The 20,828-nt window shown below is 44.7% G+C and overlaps 2 protein-coding genes and 1 long non-coding RNA gene across 11 annotated transcripts in view; 2 read left to right on the plus strand and 1 right to left on the minus strand.

The window, feature by feature from the left end:
• The window catches only part of GALNT7 (polypeptide N-acetylgalactosaminyltransferase 7), a 113,071-nt gene extending 110,020 nt beyond the window's left edge, over nucleotides 1-3,051 (plus strand). For all 3 annotated transcript variants that reach the window (XM_074951165.1, XM_074951164.1, XM_074951166.1), the window contains one exon: nucleotides 657-3,051. In XM_074951165.1, the coding sequence (XP_074807266.1) occupies nucleotides 657-794 (138 nt within the window). In that variant the 3' untranslated portion in view covers nucleotides 795-3,051. The remainder of the gene's footprint in view (nucleotides 1-656) is intronic.
• A 2,146-nt stretch (nucleotides 3,052-5,197) lies between these two features.
• LOC141986565 (uncharacterized) lies at nucleotides 5,198-17,308 on the plus strand. Of its 7 annotated transcripts, none has more exons than XR_012639323.1 (3): nucleotides 5,198-5,225; nucleotides 11,349-11,462; nucleotides 14,153-17,308. It is a non-coding gene; the product is annotated as an uncharacterized LOC141986565 (long non-coding RNA). The 7 variants fall into 7 exon arrangements; XR_012639320.1 differs by lacking the exon at nucleotides 5,198-5,225 and adding an exon at nucleotides 9,447-9,558; XR_012639322.1 differs by lacking the exon at nucleotides 5,198-5,225 and adding an exon at nucleotides 9,846-9,872.
• HMGB2 (high mobility group box 2) lies at nucleotides 6,904-9,496 on the minus strand. Its single transcript, XM_074951167.1, has 5 exons — nucleotides 9,333-9,496; nucleotides 8,655-8,825; nucleotides 8,250-8,395; nucleotides 7,984-8,158; nucleotides 6,904-7,482 (listed from the first exon to the last, which is right to left on the minus strand). The coding sequence occupies exons 2-5, from the start codon at nucleotides 8,802-8,804 to the stop codon at nucleotides 7,321-7,323; spliced, it is 633 nt and encodes a 210-aa protein (XP_074807268.1). The 5' UTR covers nucleotides 8,805-8,825; nucleotides 9,333-9,496; the 3' UTR covers nucleotides 6,904-7,320.
• Nucleotides 17,309-20,828: the final 3,520 nt, after the last annotated feature.

Genomic DNA, 20,828 nt, shown 5'->3' on the forward strand with positions numbered 1-20,828 from the left:
CCACTGTAGTGAATCAGTTATGTGACTATAGGGATTCAGTAGCAGTGCTGCTATAGGCCACTCAGGTATCCCAGAGAGAGTATAGCCAGATCTGGTCAGAATATTCCCTTTGTCTTTTGCTGACTTTTGTTGATCTGGGGGACAACAGCTATCTCATAACCCCACTTCTCCCTGCTACCATTGGAAAAAGGAAATGTGGGAGAAGAGCTGAGGCAAATCCTCACTTTCACCCCAAATATTTGAATTGCTCTGATGTTGGCATTATGGTTATAAGTTTAGGTGAAGCATAAACAGTCAGATCAGATAGCAATCCTAAGCAGGAAAGGTCTTGTTTTCAAGAATTTGTCTTTAATAAAAAAAAATTGTCTAACCTAGATTTTTTTAAATCAAACATTGAAAACATAGTTTAGAATCAGTTATGCAGTATTAACCTGTTTCCTATGAGGAATAAGTATGGGTTTTTAAAATGGACCAAGTGCATCTATTTACTTTTATAATGTAACATTTCAAGATGTGAAAATATAGGCCTAAAAAGTGATAAAATTATTAATGTGGAAATGATACTTTCACAAGGACCCTGGGTAATTTGTTTTTAAACAGCTACACATATTAGATGGGAAAATTTTAAATCTATTTCTGATTCTTTTGTTTTCCAGAAGCTACATAGATTTACCCATATTCCTTCAGGGAAGTGCTTAGATCGCTCAGAGGTCTTACACCAAGTCTTTATCACTGAATGTGACTCCGGTAAAGCAACACAAAAATGGGAAATGAACAACATTCTTAGTGTATAGACAAAACAAACAAAAACCTGGCCTACTGAAACATTAATTTGTGCAGGACTGAAAATAACCTGAAAACTGCTGCAACTATTAACTTTGTACAGCTGCAAGCCTGAAATCTCCTAACTTGGCTGAAGGACATAGATGAACTGTGATATTACAATAACATTATCATCTGCAGTTAATGTTTACAAAACTGCTTTTACCTTAAACTTTGTAGATGTTTACATCTTTTTGTTTTAAGATGTTAGGGGTTTCATGTGCTCTTATCTGTGTTTTATAGGAACAAAGTTAAAGGCACTGTGGTCTTCTTTGGGATTTCACTCAGGGGTCTGAAGGCAGTTTTTTTACACACACTTGAAAAGGTTGGAGTAACCAGACTTTCACATAATGTGGTGATTATCAACCTGTTGTATCTTTTTATTTAATTTTACATCCTACCAAGCACTGCCACAGGTTACTAGCCAGAGTGGCCTTCTTTCACAATCATGCTGCTTTTTTGGAAAGGTAGATTTCAACATATTTAGTGCCTCTTTCATTTCTCTATATATTTTACACGAAAAACATTTGATGGACTGTATGGTATGGATATGTTGATGTGTCATTTATAAGGATTAATTGTACCACCCATGTAATTACCTAAGACAAGTTTGTGTTGCCAATGTGACTTCTGTATTTACTACATATTGGTAAGGCAAATAAAGGTACAGACCACACCAGAAATGCTGTAGGGGGTCCCAAAAATATTGCAAAATGTCCCTTTTGAAGCTAGGTTCTGTAATTTCACTGGAAATATGCTGAGTAGCACCTGGATGCAGCTGGTATATTAGGCTTTGTCTACACTAGCACTTTTGTTGGACCGGTGAGTGAAAAACCCCCACCCCAACTGACGTAAGTTTTACCAACAAAAGCGCCAGTGTAGACAGTGCTGTCAGCGGGAGAGCGTCTCCCTCCAACATAGTTATAACTGCTCGTTGGGGGTGGTTTAATGAGTGCTGCAGGGAGAGCGGCTACACAGGAGACGTTACAGCAGCGCAGCTACAGTGGTACAGCTGTGCCGCTGTCAGATGCATAGTGTAGACATAGTCTGAGACAGCACTAAAGCAATTAAACATTTATTTTATTTTCAGTATTAAAAAAAAGCCAAAAGAAACTGAACCTGAAAGCGTTCTGTGATATATCTGATGAAGAGAGCGCTCTGAATTACAGCTAAGAACTTACAAACACTAACTTCTTTGTTTTATCATGCCGTACAAACCTCTGATATATTTTAAAGCTAAAGCTGCACAATGTATAAAATTAAGAATGGTCAAGGATTTTGTGACATTGTTAATATAAATTGAATTCACCTGGAGGTGAACTAAAACTTTAAGTAAAAAAAAAAAAATTCAAACTAATTAACATACAGGGGTAGACTTTAAAGGGGCACTGTCAACTAGTTTTAGATCCAGACTCTGAGACTATTAAGAGTTGATGACATCATGAGTGCCTTGACTACTAGGAGTTGAGCCCTTTGCACCTCACAGGATCAGACCTTGAAAGTATTTGTTTTAGAACCAAATTCTACCCTCAAATGCAGATTAGCATTGCATGTAACTTCCATTTAAGTTAGTAAGGGTTATGTATCACAGCTTTATAAAGGTCAAATTCTGCCTTTAGATATCTATCTATGCATATTTTGGCAATGATTTGGGATCTCCTCTGGCTTCTTTAAACTTCTCAGCTGTCCTTTAAAAGGTGTGAAAAATAAAATTAGAAAATAAAGGAGGGAAAAACTGGAAAAAGGAGAATAAGAGTATAGGTAACTATTATTTGTGTGTGTGAAAACTGACTCCATTTTTTGTGTTGGGTAGATTAATCATGTTACTATGCATCAGTGAAAGAAAGGTGGCATATAAATCGTGAAGGTGTGTATTTTAAATGGGTATTTTGTGCAATTCATTAAAAGATACTGTATGTGCATATGAATCTGTATCTGAAACTGCAAACTACAAAACATGAAAACATCAGAAGCTGTTGCTGTAATGACTTTTCCTATTGTAGCCTGCTTGGGGAAATTTTTTTTCCTATATCTTGCTTTGTAAACTGATGATAATATCACTATGCATTTCTACACATTTTATAAATTTGATTTATGCAGATTTTGATACACTGTATGTTTCTGTAGAAATTGTATAAATCTTCAAAAGTTTTATTAGGGATAAATTTGGGAAGACGATGTGCATCTTAATGCTGGGTTGCTTGTTTTCTAGGTGAGGAAAATAAAACAAATATTTTAACTTGTGGGTTTGTTATACTTCTGTAGATGAACTAATTCTTTAATATCATTGTAGGAACTTTTCCCCCGAATCTAAACTGATTCAGACAACTTTGAGTGCTATATACTTAAAAGTATTTAAAAGTAGAGGATTCTATTTTACTTTTATTCAGGTGCCCATTGTCACTGAAGTAAAGGCCAAGTCTTCTAGCTGCCTGTATGGCACAACTAGAGATTGTATTCCCCTATCCTGAGCTGACTGGACAAGAAATGAGGGATACCAATTTAAAAACTGCTGCTTCCAATGCTGCTGCCTCTCTAGGACCTCATCTTATTTTTTTAAAGGTAGAAGAATGTGAAGCTAACACCCTCACAGTCAGTCAGTCTGGCAAAGGACACTGAAACAGATCTGAAGGAGTTCGGACACCAACAGCCTTGTGTTCAAGCTTCCTCTCTTCCTAGGAAGCCTCTGACACTTGTAGAATTACTGTACCAGCTGGGAGCAGGTTTCCTTTGGACTGAAAGCCTCTGACATCAAGTAGTTCCCTAAACCACCCTGCTTCAAGGCAGGCTTTTACATTTTACATATGGGGTGCAAAGAAAGTGTCAGAACTGGTGAGTTCCAGAATCAACCCACTGGTTCTTTTCCCCATTTACAGTCATATTCCTGCAACTGTTACCTACCTTTTCTACGCCATCCACCCCAACTTGGCTATCTTCAGAACCAAGAACAGCACCGGCTGCTCCTTTGAAAATATATCCAGGAGCCCTCATAATCTCAGTATGGGCCTGACGTGTAAAGACGCTACACACAGCACCAGGCTACTGAGCAGCCCCCTTCAAGACAAAATGGCATGTGCAGCTGGATATGAAAATACAAAGGGATGCTTACAATAAGAGTTTTTTCTCCAAGTCTTTGCTATGTCAACCAGACTTTCAAACAACCTCCAATTTGGACCACTAACCCAACCCTGAACTCTGAGTACACAGCAGTTTGCAAGACAGTGTGATTAGGCATATGCTTTTTAACACACAACCAAAAATGAATAAATGCTGTCACCCTCCCCCCTGTAATTGATGGTTTGAATGGAATCTGGAAGAATAGTTAAGGCCTTATGATCGTGGGTTGGGGAGGGACAGGACAGACTGGAGGCCACAGAACATTAATGCCCCATGTGTGGGGAAGTATAAATCCAGCACAGCAGCAAAACGGAGCCTGCTAAAGGATTAGGACAGGAAACCAGAGTGAAGTGGATTTTTGAGGTTAGGAAAACATGTTCCCTAGAATATTTTCCATTCCTATCAAGGTCTTCATGAGAGATGGGGCACTGCTTTTGTCATGTGGTCAATAGTGGGTAATCATAGGACTGAAAGGGACCTCAAGAGGTTCTCTAGTCCAGTCCCCTGCACTCATGGCAGAACTATTATCTAGACCATTCCTGACAGGTGTTTATCTAAGCTTAAAAATCTCCAATGATGGAGATTCCACAACCTCCCTAGGCAATTTATTCCAGTCCTTAACCACCCTGATAGTTAAGAAGTTTTTCCTAATGTCCAACCTAAACCTCCCTTGCTACAATTTAAGCTCATTGCTTCTTGTCCTATCCTCAGTGGTTAAGAACAGGTTTTCTCCCTTCTCTTTTAACAACCTTTTATGTACTTGACAACTGTTATGTCCCCTCTCAGTCTTCTCTTTTCCACACTAAACAAACCCAATTTTTTCAACCTTTCCTCAGTTTTCTAGCCCTTTAATCTTTTTGTTGTTCTGCTCTGGACTGTCCAATTTTTCCACATCTTTCCTGAAATGTGGCGCTCAGAACTGGACCCAATACTCTAGTTGAGGCCTAATCAGCATGAAGTCTTGCTTACAACACTCCTGCTAATACATCCTAGAATGATGTTTGGTTGGTTGTTTTTTTTGCAACAGCGTTATGCTGTTGGCTCATATTTAGTTTGTGGTCCACTATGACCCCCAGATCCCTTTCTGCAGTACTCCTTCCTAGGCAGTCATTTCCCATTTTGTATGTGTGCAACTGATTAAGTGGAGTACTTTGCATATGTCCTTATTGAATTTCATCCTATTTACTTCAGACCATTTCTCCAATTTGTCCAGATCATTTTGAATTTTAATCCTATCCTCCAAAGCACTTGCAACCCCTCACAGCTTGATATCGTCCACAAACTTGGTAAGTGTACACTCCTTGCCAGGGGTGGGCAAACTTTTTGGCCTGAGGGCCGCATCTGGGTATGGAAATTGTAGGGCAGGCATGAATACCTGGTGGGGGAGCGGGACTCTATGGGGTATAGCATGGGGGGGGGGGGGTAAGGAACGTTAGGGAGGTGGGGGACACATGGGGTGTGGACCTCTACAGGGGCAGTACCAGGGAGTCCAAGGGGGCCATACCAGGTGCTGGGATGGGTATGGCCCCCTGGCTGGTTTTGAGGCTCTTGAGAGTAGGGCCGCAGGAGACACTGAGGGGATGGGGCGTGCTGCCGCATGGGGGGGGGGGGGGCGCTGCTGCGTAGGGGTGGGGTTCTGACTCCAGAAACAGCACGGTTAAGTTGCACGTGCACAGTGTGGTTCTGCATGCCAGAAGATGGTGCTCACTAACAGAATTGAGAGTCGGGGGGGGGGGGGCTCGGGAGTGCCAGGCAGGTAGAGTGGGGCAAGCACCTGACCCTGCTCCCCAGCAGGGTCACCAAGGGTGGTTTGCCTGGGTCCCAGCAAGTCTGAAGCCCAAGCCCCACCACCCAGAGCTAAGGTTACATGCCCTCCCGCCTGTGGCTTGGTCTTCGGTACCCCTCCTGGGGTCGTGTAGTAATTTTTGTCAGGAGGCCCCGAGGCAGTAAAGTTTGAGAACTACTGACCTAGTGCATAGGGTCACCCACAAGCCTCTTCAGTTCTGAACTTGAGAAATAGGACCCTAAAAACATGGCTATTCAAGCATGTGCTTTAAAAGTTTCTGAGCGTGTGCAGACAGCAGAATCAAGGACCTGATTATTTAAAGCAGAGTCCATTTCTTTGAATCAGTGTAATAGCTCCCACTACCATCAAAATTACTTTGTAAAGTCCCCTTTTGTTAAGGGGAAGGGATCAGCTCACCAGTAAAGCACCAGTAGTTAAACTATATAAGTGAAAACATAGTGGTAGAATAAGATGGTTTAACATGTACAGAAAAAAAATTGTAAGGTAAAGCTGTTATCATTGTATCTATTGGCAGCTACAGAACATCTTTAGACAAAGCTTTAGGACCCCACTTCAATCTTTTCTTTAAAAGGTGGCAGTGTAGCTGGGGTGTGCAACACCAACATACCACCACTATGCTAGCAAAATTCACTGATAATGTAATTTAATGGTATTGGTTAAGGAGGAACTATTTCACTCAAAGTGATTAAAGAAAATTGTTAATCTTCATTAACAAGGAAGAAGCGTATTCACAACTTTAAGGCTAAGTCTTCACCACAAAAAGGTTTTTATCGTCTTTAAAAAAAAAAAAAAAATTCTTTCGGCAGCAAAGACAGCCTTTGGAAACAAAATATTTACCAACCTCCATTCAGGGATTTTACTTTGCTAAAGTTGTTAACTTATAACTAGAAACAGAACAGGGAAGCCAATTTCAAGCAAGCAATGATGTAAGATGTAATCAACTCACATGAGAAAAATCTGAATCCCAGTCCTTCCACTTACTAACATCTCAGAAGTACCCAGAAGCACTATTTAGAATCAGGGCCCCATTATTATAATGTATTTAGATTAGGCAGTCCTATCCCAAAAAGAGCTTACAAGTAAAGGAAGTTTAAAGTGTTAAATTATAAATACCTAAGTGTGTCCATTTATTGCTTTATGATCTTAAAGTATTTAGAAGATGCTCCAAGGCAGTAACAGCAGAAAACAATAATGTACATCATTTTATTACAAAAATTGTTAAAAAAGTAATACAATGCAATATTCTACAAAATATAAGATCAGCTATTTTGCTACTTCCTATGTTTTACTCTGCTAAAAACATCAGACTATCAGTCACTGAATTTTAAAGAAACCATTAAATATGCAGAAACATTCCACAACATCCGTTTTTTGTTTTTAAGAACCTAACTGTAGCGGCCCTCAGCTACTACTTACATTAAAAAATATAGGTCTCCCTACAAAGAATCACATTACCTATACACAATTCTGTACAATTTTTTTTTATACTGAAGCTAACAATGAGCTGCACTTGAGTTCACATTCTTAGCAAAATATTGGACTTCGAGCACAAATCTTTACAGCAGGACATCCATTTACTCTTCATCTTCATCCTCCTCCTCTTCGTCTTCCTCCTCCTCTTCATCCTCCTCATCTTCATCCTCTTCAGGTTCTGCCTTCTTCTTAGATCCTGTGGGCCTACCAGGACCTTTCTTTCCTGCATCACTCTTGCCCTTGGCACGGTATGCTGCAACATCCTGAAAGAGTGATGCCATTAAGTTTCAAGGAATGAATTACGTCCCTATAAATCCCGAGACTAACGTTAATTTAATGTTTGTGTTATACTGAACTGTACAATATATGAATTAGATGCTTTAAGAGAAAGGGTCTCAACCTGGCACTTAAGACCCACCCCTAAGGAATCCCCAGATCAGATTTCAGGGGCTTATAGCCTTCCTGCTTTTTCCGTCTTCTATTTTAAGATGCAATTTTAGTACAGAGGAGACTGAGAACCCCTGCAATATCCAGTCTGAATATTTTTACATTTGCGTGTTTCCCTACACAGTGAGGCCTTATCTAAACCATTTCTAGAGAAACAATGTTCCTCCGTTTTCTGTCACAGTGTGTCATCTATTCAGGATTGCGAGCTAGCGATGCTTTTTTCCCCTTCTGTCAAGCATAAAGCATGCCAGAAGTATTTCATTTATAACTGCTCAAACTCTGAACCACATATACATTCTTGGATGTTTTCATTGTACCTTTTCATATTTCTCCTTTAGTTTTGCTGCCTTCTGTTCAAATGGCTGTTTATCTTTGGCTGACTGCTCAGACCACATTTCACCTAGTTTTTTTGCAGTATCCCCAATAGACAAGCCAGGATGGTCACTTTTGATCTTTGGACGATGTTCAGAACAAAACAGAAAGAACGCAGATCTGATCAGGGAGAAAGAAAGAAAGAAAAATAAAGGTGTCACACTGACCAAAACTGAAAATACACTTTTCATTTCCGGATGAAGACACTTACGGGGGCCTTTTAGGAGCATTGGGATCCTTTTTCTTTCCCTTCTTCTCGCCTTTAGGAGGAATATAATTTTTCATCTCTCTGTCATAACGAGCTTTATCTCCTTTCGCCAGATCTTCAAACTTTGATTTTTCTTTTGCAGACATTGTCTGCAGACACATTGCAAAAAGAGGCGTTAGATCAGCTAAAAGGCCTGGTGACTCATTAACAGCTAACAGCAGCTGCACCCGAGGATCCTTTTCTTTCCCATAAACCCATGAAACAGGCTGACGAGGCGGTGGGGGAGGGGAGTCACGATTCCCAGACACGAGACCCCGCACCGTTCTCCACTGAGCTAGCAGGGAAGCCCCGCCCGCCCCGAGGTGCGGCCTGGCCGGTGGGCGGGCGCGGGCCCGGGCCCTCTCTCACCTTCCATCTCTCCGAGCACTTCCGGGAAAACTCGGCGAAGTTGACCGAGGAGTCCGGGTGCTTCTTCTTGTGCTCTTCGCGGCAGGTCTGCACGAAGTACGCGTACGAGGACATCTTGCCCCGCGGCTTGTTGGGGTCGCCTTTGCCCATGGCGGAAGCGGTCACGGGGCCCTTGGGAGGAGATGCGGAGTGAGGGGAAAGGGACGGCGGCGCTTGCCGGGCGGGGCTGCGGCTGAGGCCACTCCCGCCGATCCCCTAGCGGCGGCTTCCCGCCTTACCATCCCCCGGGCCCGGCCCCTCCCTCTCCCGAGGAGCCAAGCGGCCTCCGGCTCTGAGTAAACTTCCACGGGGCGGGGCGGCCTCCCCGGGACCAACAGGCGCCTCCACCCCACCCCCACCAGCGGCCCCGCCGAAGCTACAAACCCCCCTCCCGAAATGCTACCGCCCCCCACCCACCTCGCGCCCCAATCCGCGGGCACGGCCCTGCCGACCTGGAGAGCCAAGAAGCCCTCCTAAAACCACCGCCCCCCGCGCGGGACCAAGCACCCAGTGCGCCCAGGAGCCGCCGCGCCGCACCCCACGGCTAGTCCCCTCCCGTCCCGACTCCCACTGGCACCGTCACCAGCACGGAGCGGTGCGGACGCTCCTCAGGGCAGGCTGCAGTTGTTGGGGCCTTGCCTGGTGCGCTGAGAGGCGGCGGCTGCGGGGTGTCGGGCTCTCGTGCTGAGATCTGCTCCGTCTGCCCCAGCCAAATGGTTTCTCTCCAACGCACTTACAGCCTCTTGTTTTCCACAGTCCTACCCGGCACAGCAACTTGACCCACAGCACCTTCGGGCCCGCCTACTGCGTCATTCGATTGGCTGTCACACCCTTTCGAACCGCACACGGTCACGCCCCTAGGCTTGTGAGTACAATGGATTGGGTCCTAGCTCTCTTTACGTCATCCCAAGAGCAGCGCATAAGTTAGGTCGAGCCTCAGGGGTTCGTTGGCTCCTGTACTCGTTGGAACCGGTTAGGGAGAGGACGAGGGCGGGACTAAGATCGACGGCGCCGATTGGAGGTGAACAACAGTTTAAAAAACCGCGGGGATGTCCACGATTGGCTGCAATGGAATACCCGAGCTGCGATTGGACAAAGCGGGGTGGAGTAGCGTGGTTTAAAAATACAAAGGGAGGGGGAGGGATATGAAGTGAGAAAAACAAGAGACGCCTGAAAAAGGTGCGGGTGGTGGACAGGATTGGCAGTCTGAAAAGAGAGATGGCTGTGGCTTGAGGAAAGGGATGCGGGCGGGCGGGTTTATTAGTAAACTTCTTATTTACAGCCTATAGGCCGTTAAAAACAACGGGGTTTGTGGACACACACCACGCTCGTATGGGTAACATAGGCTGGCATTAGGGGGCTGCTGTCGGTCGTGGATGTGTGGAACCTGGAGTGGCTCCTGGGGACTACTACTCCCAGCAGGCCTTGCTCCGTCTCTAAGGCGGCAGCTCGGTGCAAGGTGGAGTAAAGCATGCTGGGAGTTGTAGGCCTCTATTGAGCGAATTTACTTAGCAGTTCGCTCCTGTGTTGAAGCGTCCGCGTCCCATAGGAGGGTCGGAGATTTCTTTCCCAACCAAGCGTTGTTGAAGCTGAGAGGCGCGGGGAGCAGGCTTGGTTTTTGTAAACTGGAAAATCCAAGATCTCTGTGCCCTCCCCCCGATATTTTTCTCTGATTGGCTTTGCCGCCGCCCCAGCCCCGTGTTGAAGGAAAAGGGCTTTTCCCAGTGCCTGGCTGCTGCTTTCCCGGCTCCCTTCTCCCCCAGCGTTTCACACTACGCAGGGGATCAATGGGGACGGATTTCAATGGCGGGTGCGTTTGGCCCTCCCTCGAGGGAGGGGAGATTTGAAGAGTGGCCGACGGTTGGTGTGAGTCGGAGGGGTATAGCTGGAGGGGAGGATTGGGGATGCAGGAAGAGCGGGCTCAAGGGCTTGGTCGGGAGCGAGGAGCTGCAAGGCTGCTTGTCAAGCTCAGGCAGTTTGATTCGGGGTAAACTGCAGAGAACTGTGGAAACGGCTCATTGGAATGCACGCAGCAGACATCCCCACCCCCCAGAGCGAGAGTGACTGTAAACACTGCCTTAAACAGCCGCTCCAAGAGCCCTCCTGCCTGCCCTCCTCCCCAGAGCATGTGTGTGGGAGCTGGCAGCAGCAGGGCCAGAGGTGGGTTATGTTTTGCTGATCCAGCGAACAACGTGTGGCAAATAGCAAAACCATGTTTTAACTTTCACTTCTACGCCTTCTCCTCAAACCATCACAAGAAGTCCCCTTTCACTATCTTCATTGTTAAATGAAGCTGAAAGCGGGACGCGCTTAGCTTTGTTCTGTAGCACGGGTTAGCGTTTACAGCTCAGAGGGAGGGTGCAGTTCATGCTTTGGGGCAGGAGGAAGGGTAACGGCTATTGTTGGGTGGTGGGGATGTCTGATAACCGCCTCTTCTTCCTGTTCCTACCTTCAAGGTAGTTGATTGGGGTTATAACGCCCAGGAGCTCTGGATCAGTAATTATGGCTTCCCAGGCTTTCTGAATTGTATAGGTCTGGTCCATACAGTGAGTCCCCCTCATCAGCTAGTCCTTAAAGGTAGCATGGGTGATGTTTGTGCGTGCTGCTTTCAAGCTTTGCTTTATGAAGTGTTTCCTTCTTACTGCGCTTTCCCAGCTCTTCTCCTGTGACAGCTGAACTTCTTCCTGTGGAATCAGAGCCTAGAACTTGTGTAGCTAGGAAGTTTTGACCTGCCTAGTTCCTCTCATTTGGAGCAAGCCTCTTTTCTTGGTAAGTGAGACAGTTTTTACAAACCCTTCCTTTAGGAATGTAGGACACTTTTTTACAACGCATATTTCAATGATGAATTTGCACTCACACTTTTTTTTTTTAATCCTCATATAAACTATCAGTCTTCAGTCTATGATTGAAGAGGCTGGGAGGTTTCCCCTTTCATCTCTTGTACAAAAGGGATAAAAGGAGCCAGTTTCAACAAAGAGTGGTCATCTGTTTTTTATGTTGTAGTTTTCCTGTAGAGAGAGCTGTAGTTAAAAGCCTAGAGACCGTATTCAGTAACAGTAAATCTGTCCTGTCTACAAACTGTTAACTTTTACAGTTAGTACTTATCAAAGCAACATGTTACACCAGGGAGTGAATTTGGCCCTCAGAGTTTAGGTGCTAAAACTTGTACATGCTTTTATTTCTTTCTGTTCTCCTCTTCCTACTCTAGATCTATTTTTCTTTTGATATTAGCTTAGTCTGTTTTGTTGTCACTAAGGCCTGGTCTACAATACAAAGTACAGTCGATGTAAGCTGCCTTGCATCAACCTAGGTGTGGGGGTTAGGGTGTACCAGGTCTAAGTGTACACACACAAGAGTTATGTCGATGTAAGGCAACTTACATTGATATTATGTCAATGTCTACACTACAATACAGTATTTTCTCCTGCTGATGTAGCTAGATCAACATAGTGGCATTGCAGACACTGCATTGCTTATGTTAATTTAACAGGCCTCCAGGAGCTGTCCCACAATTCCCATTATGACCGCTCAGATCACCATTTTGAACTCTGCTGTCCAAAGCAGTTATTCTGGTGCGGAACTGCAGATATGCTACTTTTACAAGGAGCTGCATGCTATCCTCTGCAAATTTACTTCTTGCTATGATCTCAGAATGATATGCTCTCCCTTTTCCCCTGTGCTTTGCATTTTGCAACCCCTTCCCAAGACACCCACAGTGGGATAGCTACCCATGGTGCACTGCTCTCTGTGTTAATATAAGCTGCTAATATGGACACACTCTGCTGATGCAAGGAGCATAGTGTGGACGTGGACAATCAACTTAGTTACTGTGGTGGGAGTATGACGACTTAAGTTGACTTAATTTTGTAGTGTTGAGATGTTCATAGATTTGTCTCCCACCAATGTAAGTGCCTTGTTATGGCAATGCAGTAACACCACCTTCCCCAGTAGTGTTGAGCCATGGTTGATGTACTGAGGTCAACACAGTGCATGTGTAGACACTACGTTACCTATGCTACCCTAACAGTTCTCAAGCAGCTTTCCCACAATGCCCAACGCTGACCGCTATGGGATCAAGGAGACCAGAACATCACACTCCACCACTTATAAAACTGAATTTCTGAAATTCCTTTTCTTCATTGCCCAGCTTGGAGAACTATGTGTGTACACCATTGTTGTATGCAAATACCCAGCTGACCATGCTGGCTATATGCTCCAGATGCTCCAGTCTGGAGTAAACAGGAGATATTGGATCTCCTGGGCCTATGGGGAGAAGAGGCTGTGAAGGCACAGCTATGGACCAGCCATAGAAATGTCGACATTTCCTGCATTCCCTGTATAATCTGCTTGTAGAAGGGGTATCGGTAGCAGTGCCGCATGAAAGCAAAGGAACTACAGCAGGCATACCAAAAGGCCAGGGAGGCCAACAGTCGATCTAGTGCTAAGCTGCAGACCTGCCGCTTTTTAAAAAGAGCTGCATGCCATACTTTCTGGAGACCCACTGCCACCCTACAGATCTCCATGAATGCCTCTGAGGCGCTCGAGAGACAGAACCCTGCTGTAAAGAGCGATGGTGAGGAGAATGAGGAAGATGCGAAATGCCTCTGAGGGTCCACCTGTGTTTCAATCCAGGACCTGTTTGAGACTCCACTGCCGTCCAGTCAGTCCTGGCAGTTGAGAAAGGGCAAGCCTGATGCAGGGGAAGAAACCCTGGGTCAAGCATATACATGTGTCCCCCATTACAGTGATGTACTGATGGCACTCACAACTTAGCAGGACACAGCTATCGACTTTTCATTAATTTACTTGTACAAGAAGAGGTAGCGGTACACCAAAACTCAATGTAGTATTCCAGAAGTGATCTCACCAGTGTCAAATACAGGGGTAATATAACTGTTCATTCCCCTGTAGTTAGCTGGGGACCATGTGGAGCAGTTTGTTATGTATACAGGGATGGCCCTTGAATCCTCCTGAGAGATCTTGATAAAACTTCCAGGAAGGTACTCTGCAATCCTCTCCCAAAGGTTTCTAGGGATGGCAGCCCTATTTCTTCCTCTGCGGCAGGACACTTTTGCATGCAGTTTGGCAATAATTTTGACAGTCACCATTGCAGTAAACAGGCTAGCAGCATATGGGCCAGGGTGGCTCTGGGATGGCAGTAGCAGCTGTGCTCTCTCTCTGCCTTTGTCACCCTCCGGAGTGAGATACCAGCTAAAATCACCACCGGCTGTGGATAGTGCCGTATGCTCATAGTTTCATGCAAATGAGCAATTCCCTTGCCTGTGGCAGGACATATTTACCGTGGATGGTGCTGTGCACAATCACTCCAAAGCACAAGTGTCAATAAGCATGTCTTGTTTAAAACTTATGGGGAGCAAGGGAAGGGAATTCTGACACTTAACTTTCCCTTCCTGTTGTGGCCATACTGATAATGGTATCTCTCCGTGTTTTGTCTGTAGCTTGCCGCCATTGTGGGCTTAAGGGGTTCCCCTCCATACCCAAGCAACACCTGAGCCAGAGAAAGAAGAGGACTTGGGATGATGTGTTCAGCAAGATCCTGCAAGCCAGTGCTGCGTTGTACCTTGAGCAGAGGGCCTAGAGTGTGAATATTTCAGTCTGTAAGAAGAGGAAAAGAGCAGACAGGAGAGAGTCCCAGCACAATAAGGAGAGGAAGATGCATGAGGACATAATGGGACTTCTCTGGCAGCTATCACAGATGCTGCACACTCTGTTAAACCCGTAGGTCATCAAATCATGCCATCACCTCTCTTTGTAGTTCCTGGAGAACTCAGTTTTACCACTTCCCTACATCCTCTACCCATAACATTCTATGTGGCATCGGGGGCCGCATCCCTATTCCTACCACTCCACACCAGGGGACAGTAAGGACAATCACAGCTTCACATACCCTGACCTTAAGAGCCACGGTTGCTGTATGTGTAGCCAAAATGGATATGAATGTTCTTTCCCCCTTGTTAAGTTCTGTCCATTAATTTATTAAGTTTTTAATGTATTTGCTCTTAAATTTAACTGATTTTTTTGCACTAGTTTTGTTAAATAAAACTATGGGGGGGAAAAATTCCTTTATTAATTCCCACTATGTGCTGGAGAAGTCTAGCAGTACTGAAAGCATTCACTCACTTGTTACTCTACAGTGTGACACAACTCATAGGATCAGTGACAAACGCAGTGCAATAATTATGTAAAACAAACACCGCAAAATCAATAGGTGCATTGATAGTAGTATATTCATAGATGTACACCAGGCACCACACAATTCCAAACAGGTCCCAAAACTGCAAGGCCAGGTGGAGCACAGTCCACCACAGCACATTACTGTAGTTCACTGATAAAGTGCTTTCTCAAGGCCTCCCTCAGCAGCATTGAACTGCATTGAACTCTTCTAATGGCTCTTGGGTCTGGCTACTCACACTCAACAGCCAGCCGCTCTACTTCTGCCACCATGGTAACTTTTGCCTCATAGATATTATGCAGAACATGGGAGGCAGTTATAATCATTGGTATATTTTTCTCACACAGAGTCCAGTCATGTGAGTAAACAACTTTCAATCTACCAAAAGCATATTCAACTGTCATTCTGCACCTGCAAAGCCAGAAGTTGACTCTTTCCTTGGTGCTGTCAAGCTGACCAGGGTATGGCTTCATGAGCCAGGTAGCAAAGGGCAGGCTGGGTTCCCTTAGATCACTATTGGCATTATTGCCAATGGTAACTGGGTTGGAAAAGTCCCTGCTTTAAGCTTTCTGAACAGTCCTGTGTTCTTAAAGATATATGCATCATGTTCCTTTCCTGACCAGCTACTGTCGATGTTGATGAAGCATTCCCAGTGATCCACCAATGCTTTCATAACTGTAGAGTAGCCCTTCCTGTTGAAGTACTCTGGGGTAAGGTGGGCTGGTGCCAAAATACAGATATGCATTACCATCTATCACTCCACCACAGTTCGGGAATCCCATTGCTGGAAATCCATCCACTACGTTCTACACATTGCTGAGTGTCACAGCCTTGCATAGCGAGAGACAATTATTAGCCTTACATGCTTGAATGACAGTGAGCTGTAGCTCACAAAAGCTTATGCTCAAATAAATTTGTTAGTCTCTAAGGTGCCACAAGCTTCCTTTTCTTTTTGTGGATACAGACTAACACGGCTGCTACTCTGAAACGTGTCATTATGCAAGGCACTGAATTTAGCCGTATGGCGTGGAAATCTATCAACTTCATGAAAAAACTCGTACAGATATAGACTGACATCATCTTCCTTTCCAAATGCAAACAGATGGACATCCTACCGAAAGGACTGAAGGTAAAAAAGCCATTACAATCTACATACCACACAGACTATGCTGACAACTTATGCCACACACTCAAAGAAACTGTGGAACCACCTGATCAACATCCTCTACAGCAAACAGGGAAAGATTAAGAATGGGCTCTCAAAACTGGATACTCTCTCAAAAAACCAACCTTCCACACAAACTTCCTCATGGCTGGACTTTACAAAAACTAGACAAGCCATTTACAACGCACACTTTGCTTCTCTACAAAAGAAAAAGGACATTAAACTATCTAAACTACTACATGCCACAAGGGGCCACAACAGTGGTTCCCTTAACCCACCCAGCAATATTGTTAATCTATCCAACTATGTTCTTATTCTGGCAGAAGAATCTGTCCTATCTCGGGGCCTCTCCTCCTGCAGACCCCTCCACCCCCACAAACATGATACACTTGTGTGATGACCTAGAATCCTATTTTCAACGTCTCCGACTCAAGGAATATTTCCAGTGCACCTCTGAACAACATACTAACCCACAGAGACCTTCCTACTAAGACTTCTACATAGAGTGCTTCCGCCGAGGTGCACGGGCTGAAATTGTGGAAAAGCAGCATCACTTGCCCCATAACCTCAGCCGTGCAGAACACGATGCCATCCACAGCCTCAGAAACAACTCTGACATCATAATCAAAAAGGCTGACAAAGGAGGTGCTGTCGTCATCATATGAACAAGAGGCTGCTAGGCAGCTCTCCAGCACCACTTTCTACAAGCCATTACTCTCTGATCCCACTGAGGGTTACCAAAAGAAACTACAGCATTTGCTCAAGAAACTCCCTGAAAAAGCACAAGCACAAATCCGCACAGACACACCCCTGGAACCCCGACCTGGGGTATTCTATCTGCTACCCAAGATCCATAAACCTGGAAATCCTGGACGCCCCATCATCTCAGGCATTGGCACTCTGACAGCAGGATTGTCTGGCTATGTAGACTCCCTCCTCAGGCCCTACGCTACCAGCACTCCCAGCTATCTTTGAGACACCACTGACTTCCTGAGGAGACTATAATCCACCGGTGATCTTCCTGAAAACACCATCCTGGCCACTATGGATGTAGAAGCCCTCTACACCAACTTTCCACACAAAGATGGACTACAAGCCATCAGGAACAGTATCCCCGATAATGTCACGGCAAACCTAGTGGCTGAACTTTGTGACTTTGTCCTCACCCATAACTATTTCACATTTGGGGACAATGTATACCTTCAAATCAACGACACTGCTATGGGTACCTGCATGTGTTATACCAATAAAATAAAAACCAGCAGGATCTTATTAAAGGGGAAAAGGCAAAATGCCACATTTATTGTGAATACAGAAAGAATCATAGTAAGCAGTTAGTTATAGCTATAACATTCCATTCAATTTCATATTTATTCACACATTCATTCATACACACACACACAGGTTCTGCAAGGTTGTTATCATAGTTACCAGCCTTAGAGTTGCTCATGTCAAGCCACTGGCCAGGTGGCCTGGACATGAGGAGGGAGCAGGGCCTTGTCAGATGCTCATCTGATGCTCATCTAATGCTCCTGGAAGTTGGTTTGCAGAATCAGACCCCAAAGTTCTCACTTTCTAGAGTCCATTTTTATAGGAATTTCTTCCTATGCCAGTCTGTGGCTTCATCATGCTGTTGCTGAATCAGTCAGCAGATGGTACATTCCTGACGGCTCTGTGCTGCCAGATGTTATCTTGTTCTTTGGTTCTCCCATTCTTGAGGCTGTTGGGTGGATTCCAGTCTGCCCTCCGGGGGTCCTCTGGTTATTTCCACTTGACGCCTTCTTTAGCCGATGGACACTGGATTCTTAGGCTGGCACCTGATCATTCAGCTATTATCCACACCAAGCATCCATCCACATACATCCTCTATCTCTATTTTAATCACAATTGTTAACAAAGCGAGATGAATACAACAAAAGGGCGGGGAGTCTCTGGGCGCTGTTTCTGTTGTTACAGAGTAGTGCTTTGGGTCTCTCTCTGTGTGAGTAGTTGTTTTACAAAGAATTGCTTTGAGAACAGGCTCTGTCTTAGAATGTACTAACACAATTAGCAGCTTGCAAGTTTCACACAGAGAGGGAGAGAAACAGTACCAAAAACCAAGAGACCTTTTAATTAGTAATACCCTGGAATTTAAACTATGGGGAATCAAACTCATTTGTGATTTTAATACAGAACTTCTTTAATGTGATCCAACACATGGCCCCACAGTATGCCAACATTTTTATGGCTGACTTAGAACAACGCTTTCTCAGCTCTTGTCCCCTAATGCCCCTACTCTACTTGCGCTACATTGATGACATCTTCATCATTTGGACCCATGGAAAAGAAACCCTTGAGGAATTCCACCATGATTTCAACAATTTTCATCCCACCATCAACCTCAGCCTGGACCAGTCCACACAAGAGATCCACTTCCTGGACACTACAGTGCTAATAAGCGATGGTCACATAAACACCACCCTATACCAGAAACCTACTGACTGCTATGCCTACTTACATGCCTCCAGCTTTCATCCAGACCACACCACACGATCCATTGTCTACAGCCAAGCTCTACAATACAACCACATTTGCTCCAACCCCTCAGACAGAGACAAACACCTACAAGATCTCTATCAAGCTTTCTTACAGCTACAGTACCCACCTGCTGAAGTGAAGAAACAGATTGACAGAGCCAGAAGAGTACCCAGAAGTTACCTACTACAGGACAGGCCCAACAGAGAAAATAACAGAACGCCACTAGCCATCACCTTCAGCCCCCAACTAAAACTTCTCCAACGCATCATCAAGGATCTACAACCTATCCTGAAGGACGACCCATCACTCTCACAGATCTTGGAAGACAGGCCAGTCCTTGCTTACAGACAGCCCCCCAACCTGAAGCAAATACTCACCAGCAGCCACACACCACACAACAGAACCACTAACCCAGGAACCTATCCTTGCAACAAAGCCTGTTGCCAACTGTGTCCACATATCTATTCAGGGGACACCATCATAGGACCTAATCACATCACCCACACTATCAGAGGCTCGTTCACCTGCACATCTACCAATGTGATATATGCCATCATGTGCCAGCAATGCCCCTCTGCCATGTACATTGGCCAAACTGGACAGTCTTTATGTAAAAGAATAAATGGACACAAATCAGACGTCAAGAATTATAACATTCAAAAACCAGTCGGAGAACACTTCAATCTCTTTGGTCACTCGATTACAGACCTAAAACTGGCAATTCTTCAAGAAAAAAACTTCCAAACCAGACTCCAGCAAGAGACTGCTGAATTGGAATTAATTTGCAAACTGGATACAATTAACTTAGGCTTGAATAAAGACTGGGAGTGGATGGGTCATTACACAAAGTAAAACTATTTCCCCATGTTTATTCCCCCCACCACTACGCCCCATCTGTTCCTCATACGTTCTTGTCAACTGCTGGAAATGGCCCACCTTGATTATCACTACAAAAGGTGTGTCCGCCGCCCCCCCCCCCCCACTCTCCTGGTGGTAATAGCTCACCTTACCTGATCACTCTGGTTACAGTGTGTATGGTAACACCCATTGTTTCATGTTCTCTGTGTATATAAATCTCCCCACTGTATTTTCTACTGAATGCATCCAATGAAGTGAGCTGTAGCTCACGAAAGCTTATGCTCAAATAAATTTGTTAGTCTCTAAGGTGCCACAAGTCCTCCTTTTCTTTTAATGGCTCCTACTGTGGATTTTCCAATTCCAAAATGATTTCCCACTGTCTGGTAACAATCCAGCTTTGCAAGTTTCCACAGTGCAGTGGCCACCTGTTTCTTCGCTTTCGGTGCAGCATTTTGGTGTCCCTGTGCTGGCTTGGTTGAACTCGATCCACAGACCAAGGAATGTGGCCTTTCATGTCCAGAAGATCTGTAGCCACTGCTCATAGTCCCAAATCTGCATTACAATGCAATCCCACTAGTCAGTGTTCATTTCTCGGGCCCAGAAGTGGCACTCCACCAGCTATAGTTGCTCCGTGAATGCCCCCAACAGCCTTGAATTGGTTTTTGTTATGTCCCTCCACAATCTGTCCTTCATGCAACTGTCATGTTCCCTACTGATTTGGCTTGTTTTACAGCTCTGCAATTACTGGATGATTTTGTATCCTGTGCTTGCAAGGCTCATGGCAATAGTGCAGAGCTGGACAGGTTTCATGCTTCTGTCTGAGATGGTGGACAGCAAAGAGGGTCACGTAGGTTCATGGGTTGTTTTTTTTAAATGGTGCAAAAATTATGGGATATGGCTGATGATACAGGATGGAGAAAGTTACACACTGAGAACTTGACTCCTTCCTCCCTGTTACCTGTGCATGACTTGTTTCTCCCCACTATGAATTGCCAAAACTTCCCAAAAGACAGTGCACTGGACGATGGCGAGTTGCACACTGGGATACCTACCCAGAGTGCTTTCCCTGTGCATTGACACAAACACTTCTGGTGACCAGGTGCAACACCAACACAAGGAACCAAGTGTGCCTATGCACAAGCAATATGCTAAATGCAGAGGCATAACTTGCAGTGGCCAAAGTTTTTCACGTAGACATGGCTTTAAAGCATTTTATAGACTAGGAAAAAGGATTTTTTTTTCAATTGAGTTTGCACAATCAAGCTATCGTAGCTAAACTGAAAACGCAGCTTACCACCAATGTAGACAGTTTAACACCTTTAGCTCAATTTTAGCAGGTTAAGTTATAACAGGCAAGTTCCTAGGTGATAACTCAACATGGACAAGATCTTAAACTGTGTTT

This window comes from Natator depressus, chromosome 4 (genome assembly GCF_965152275.1).
Source record: "Natator depressus isolate rNatDep1 chromosome 4, rNatDep2.hap1, whole genome shotgun sequence".
In the NCBI taxonomy this organism is placed as follows: Eukaryota; Metazoa; Chordata; order Testudines; family Cheloniidae; genus Natator; species Natator depressus.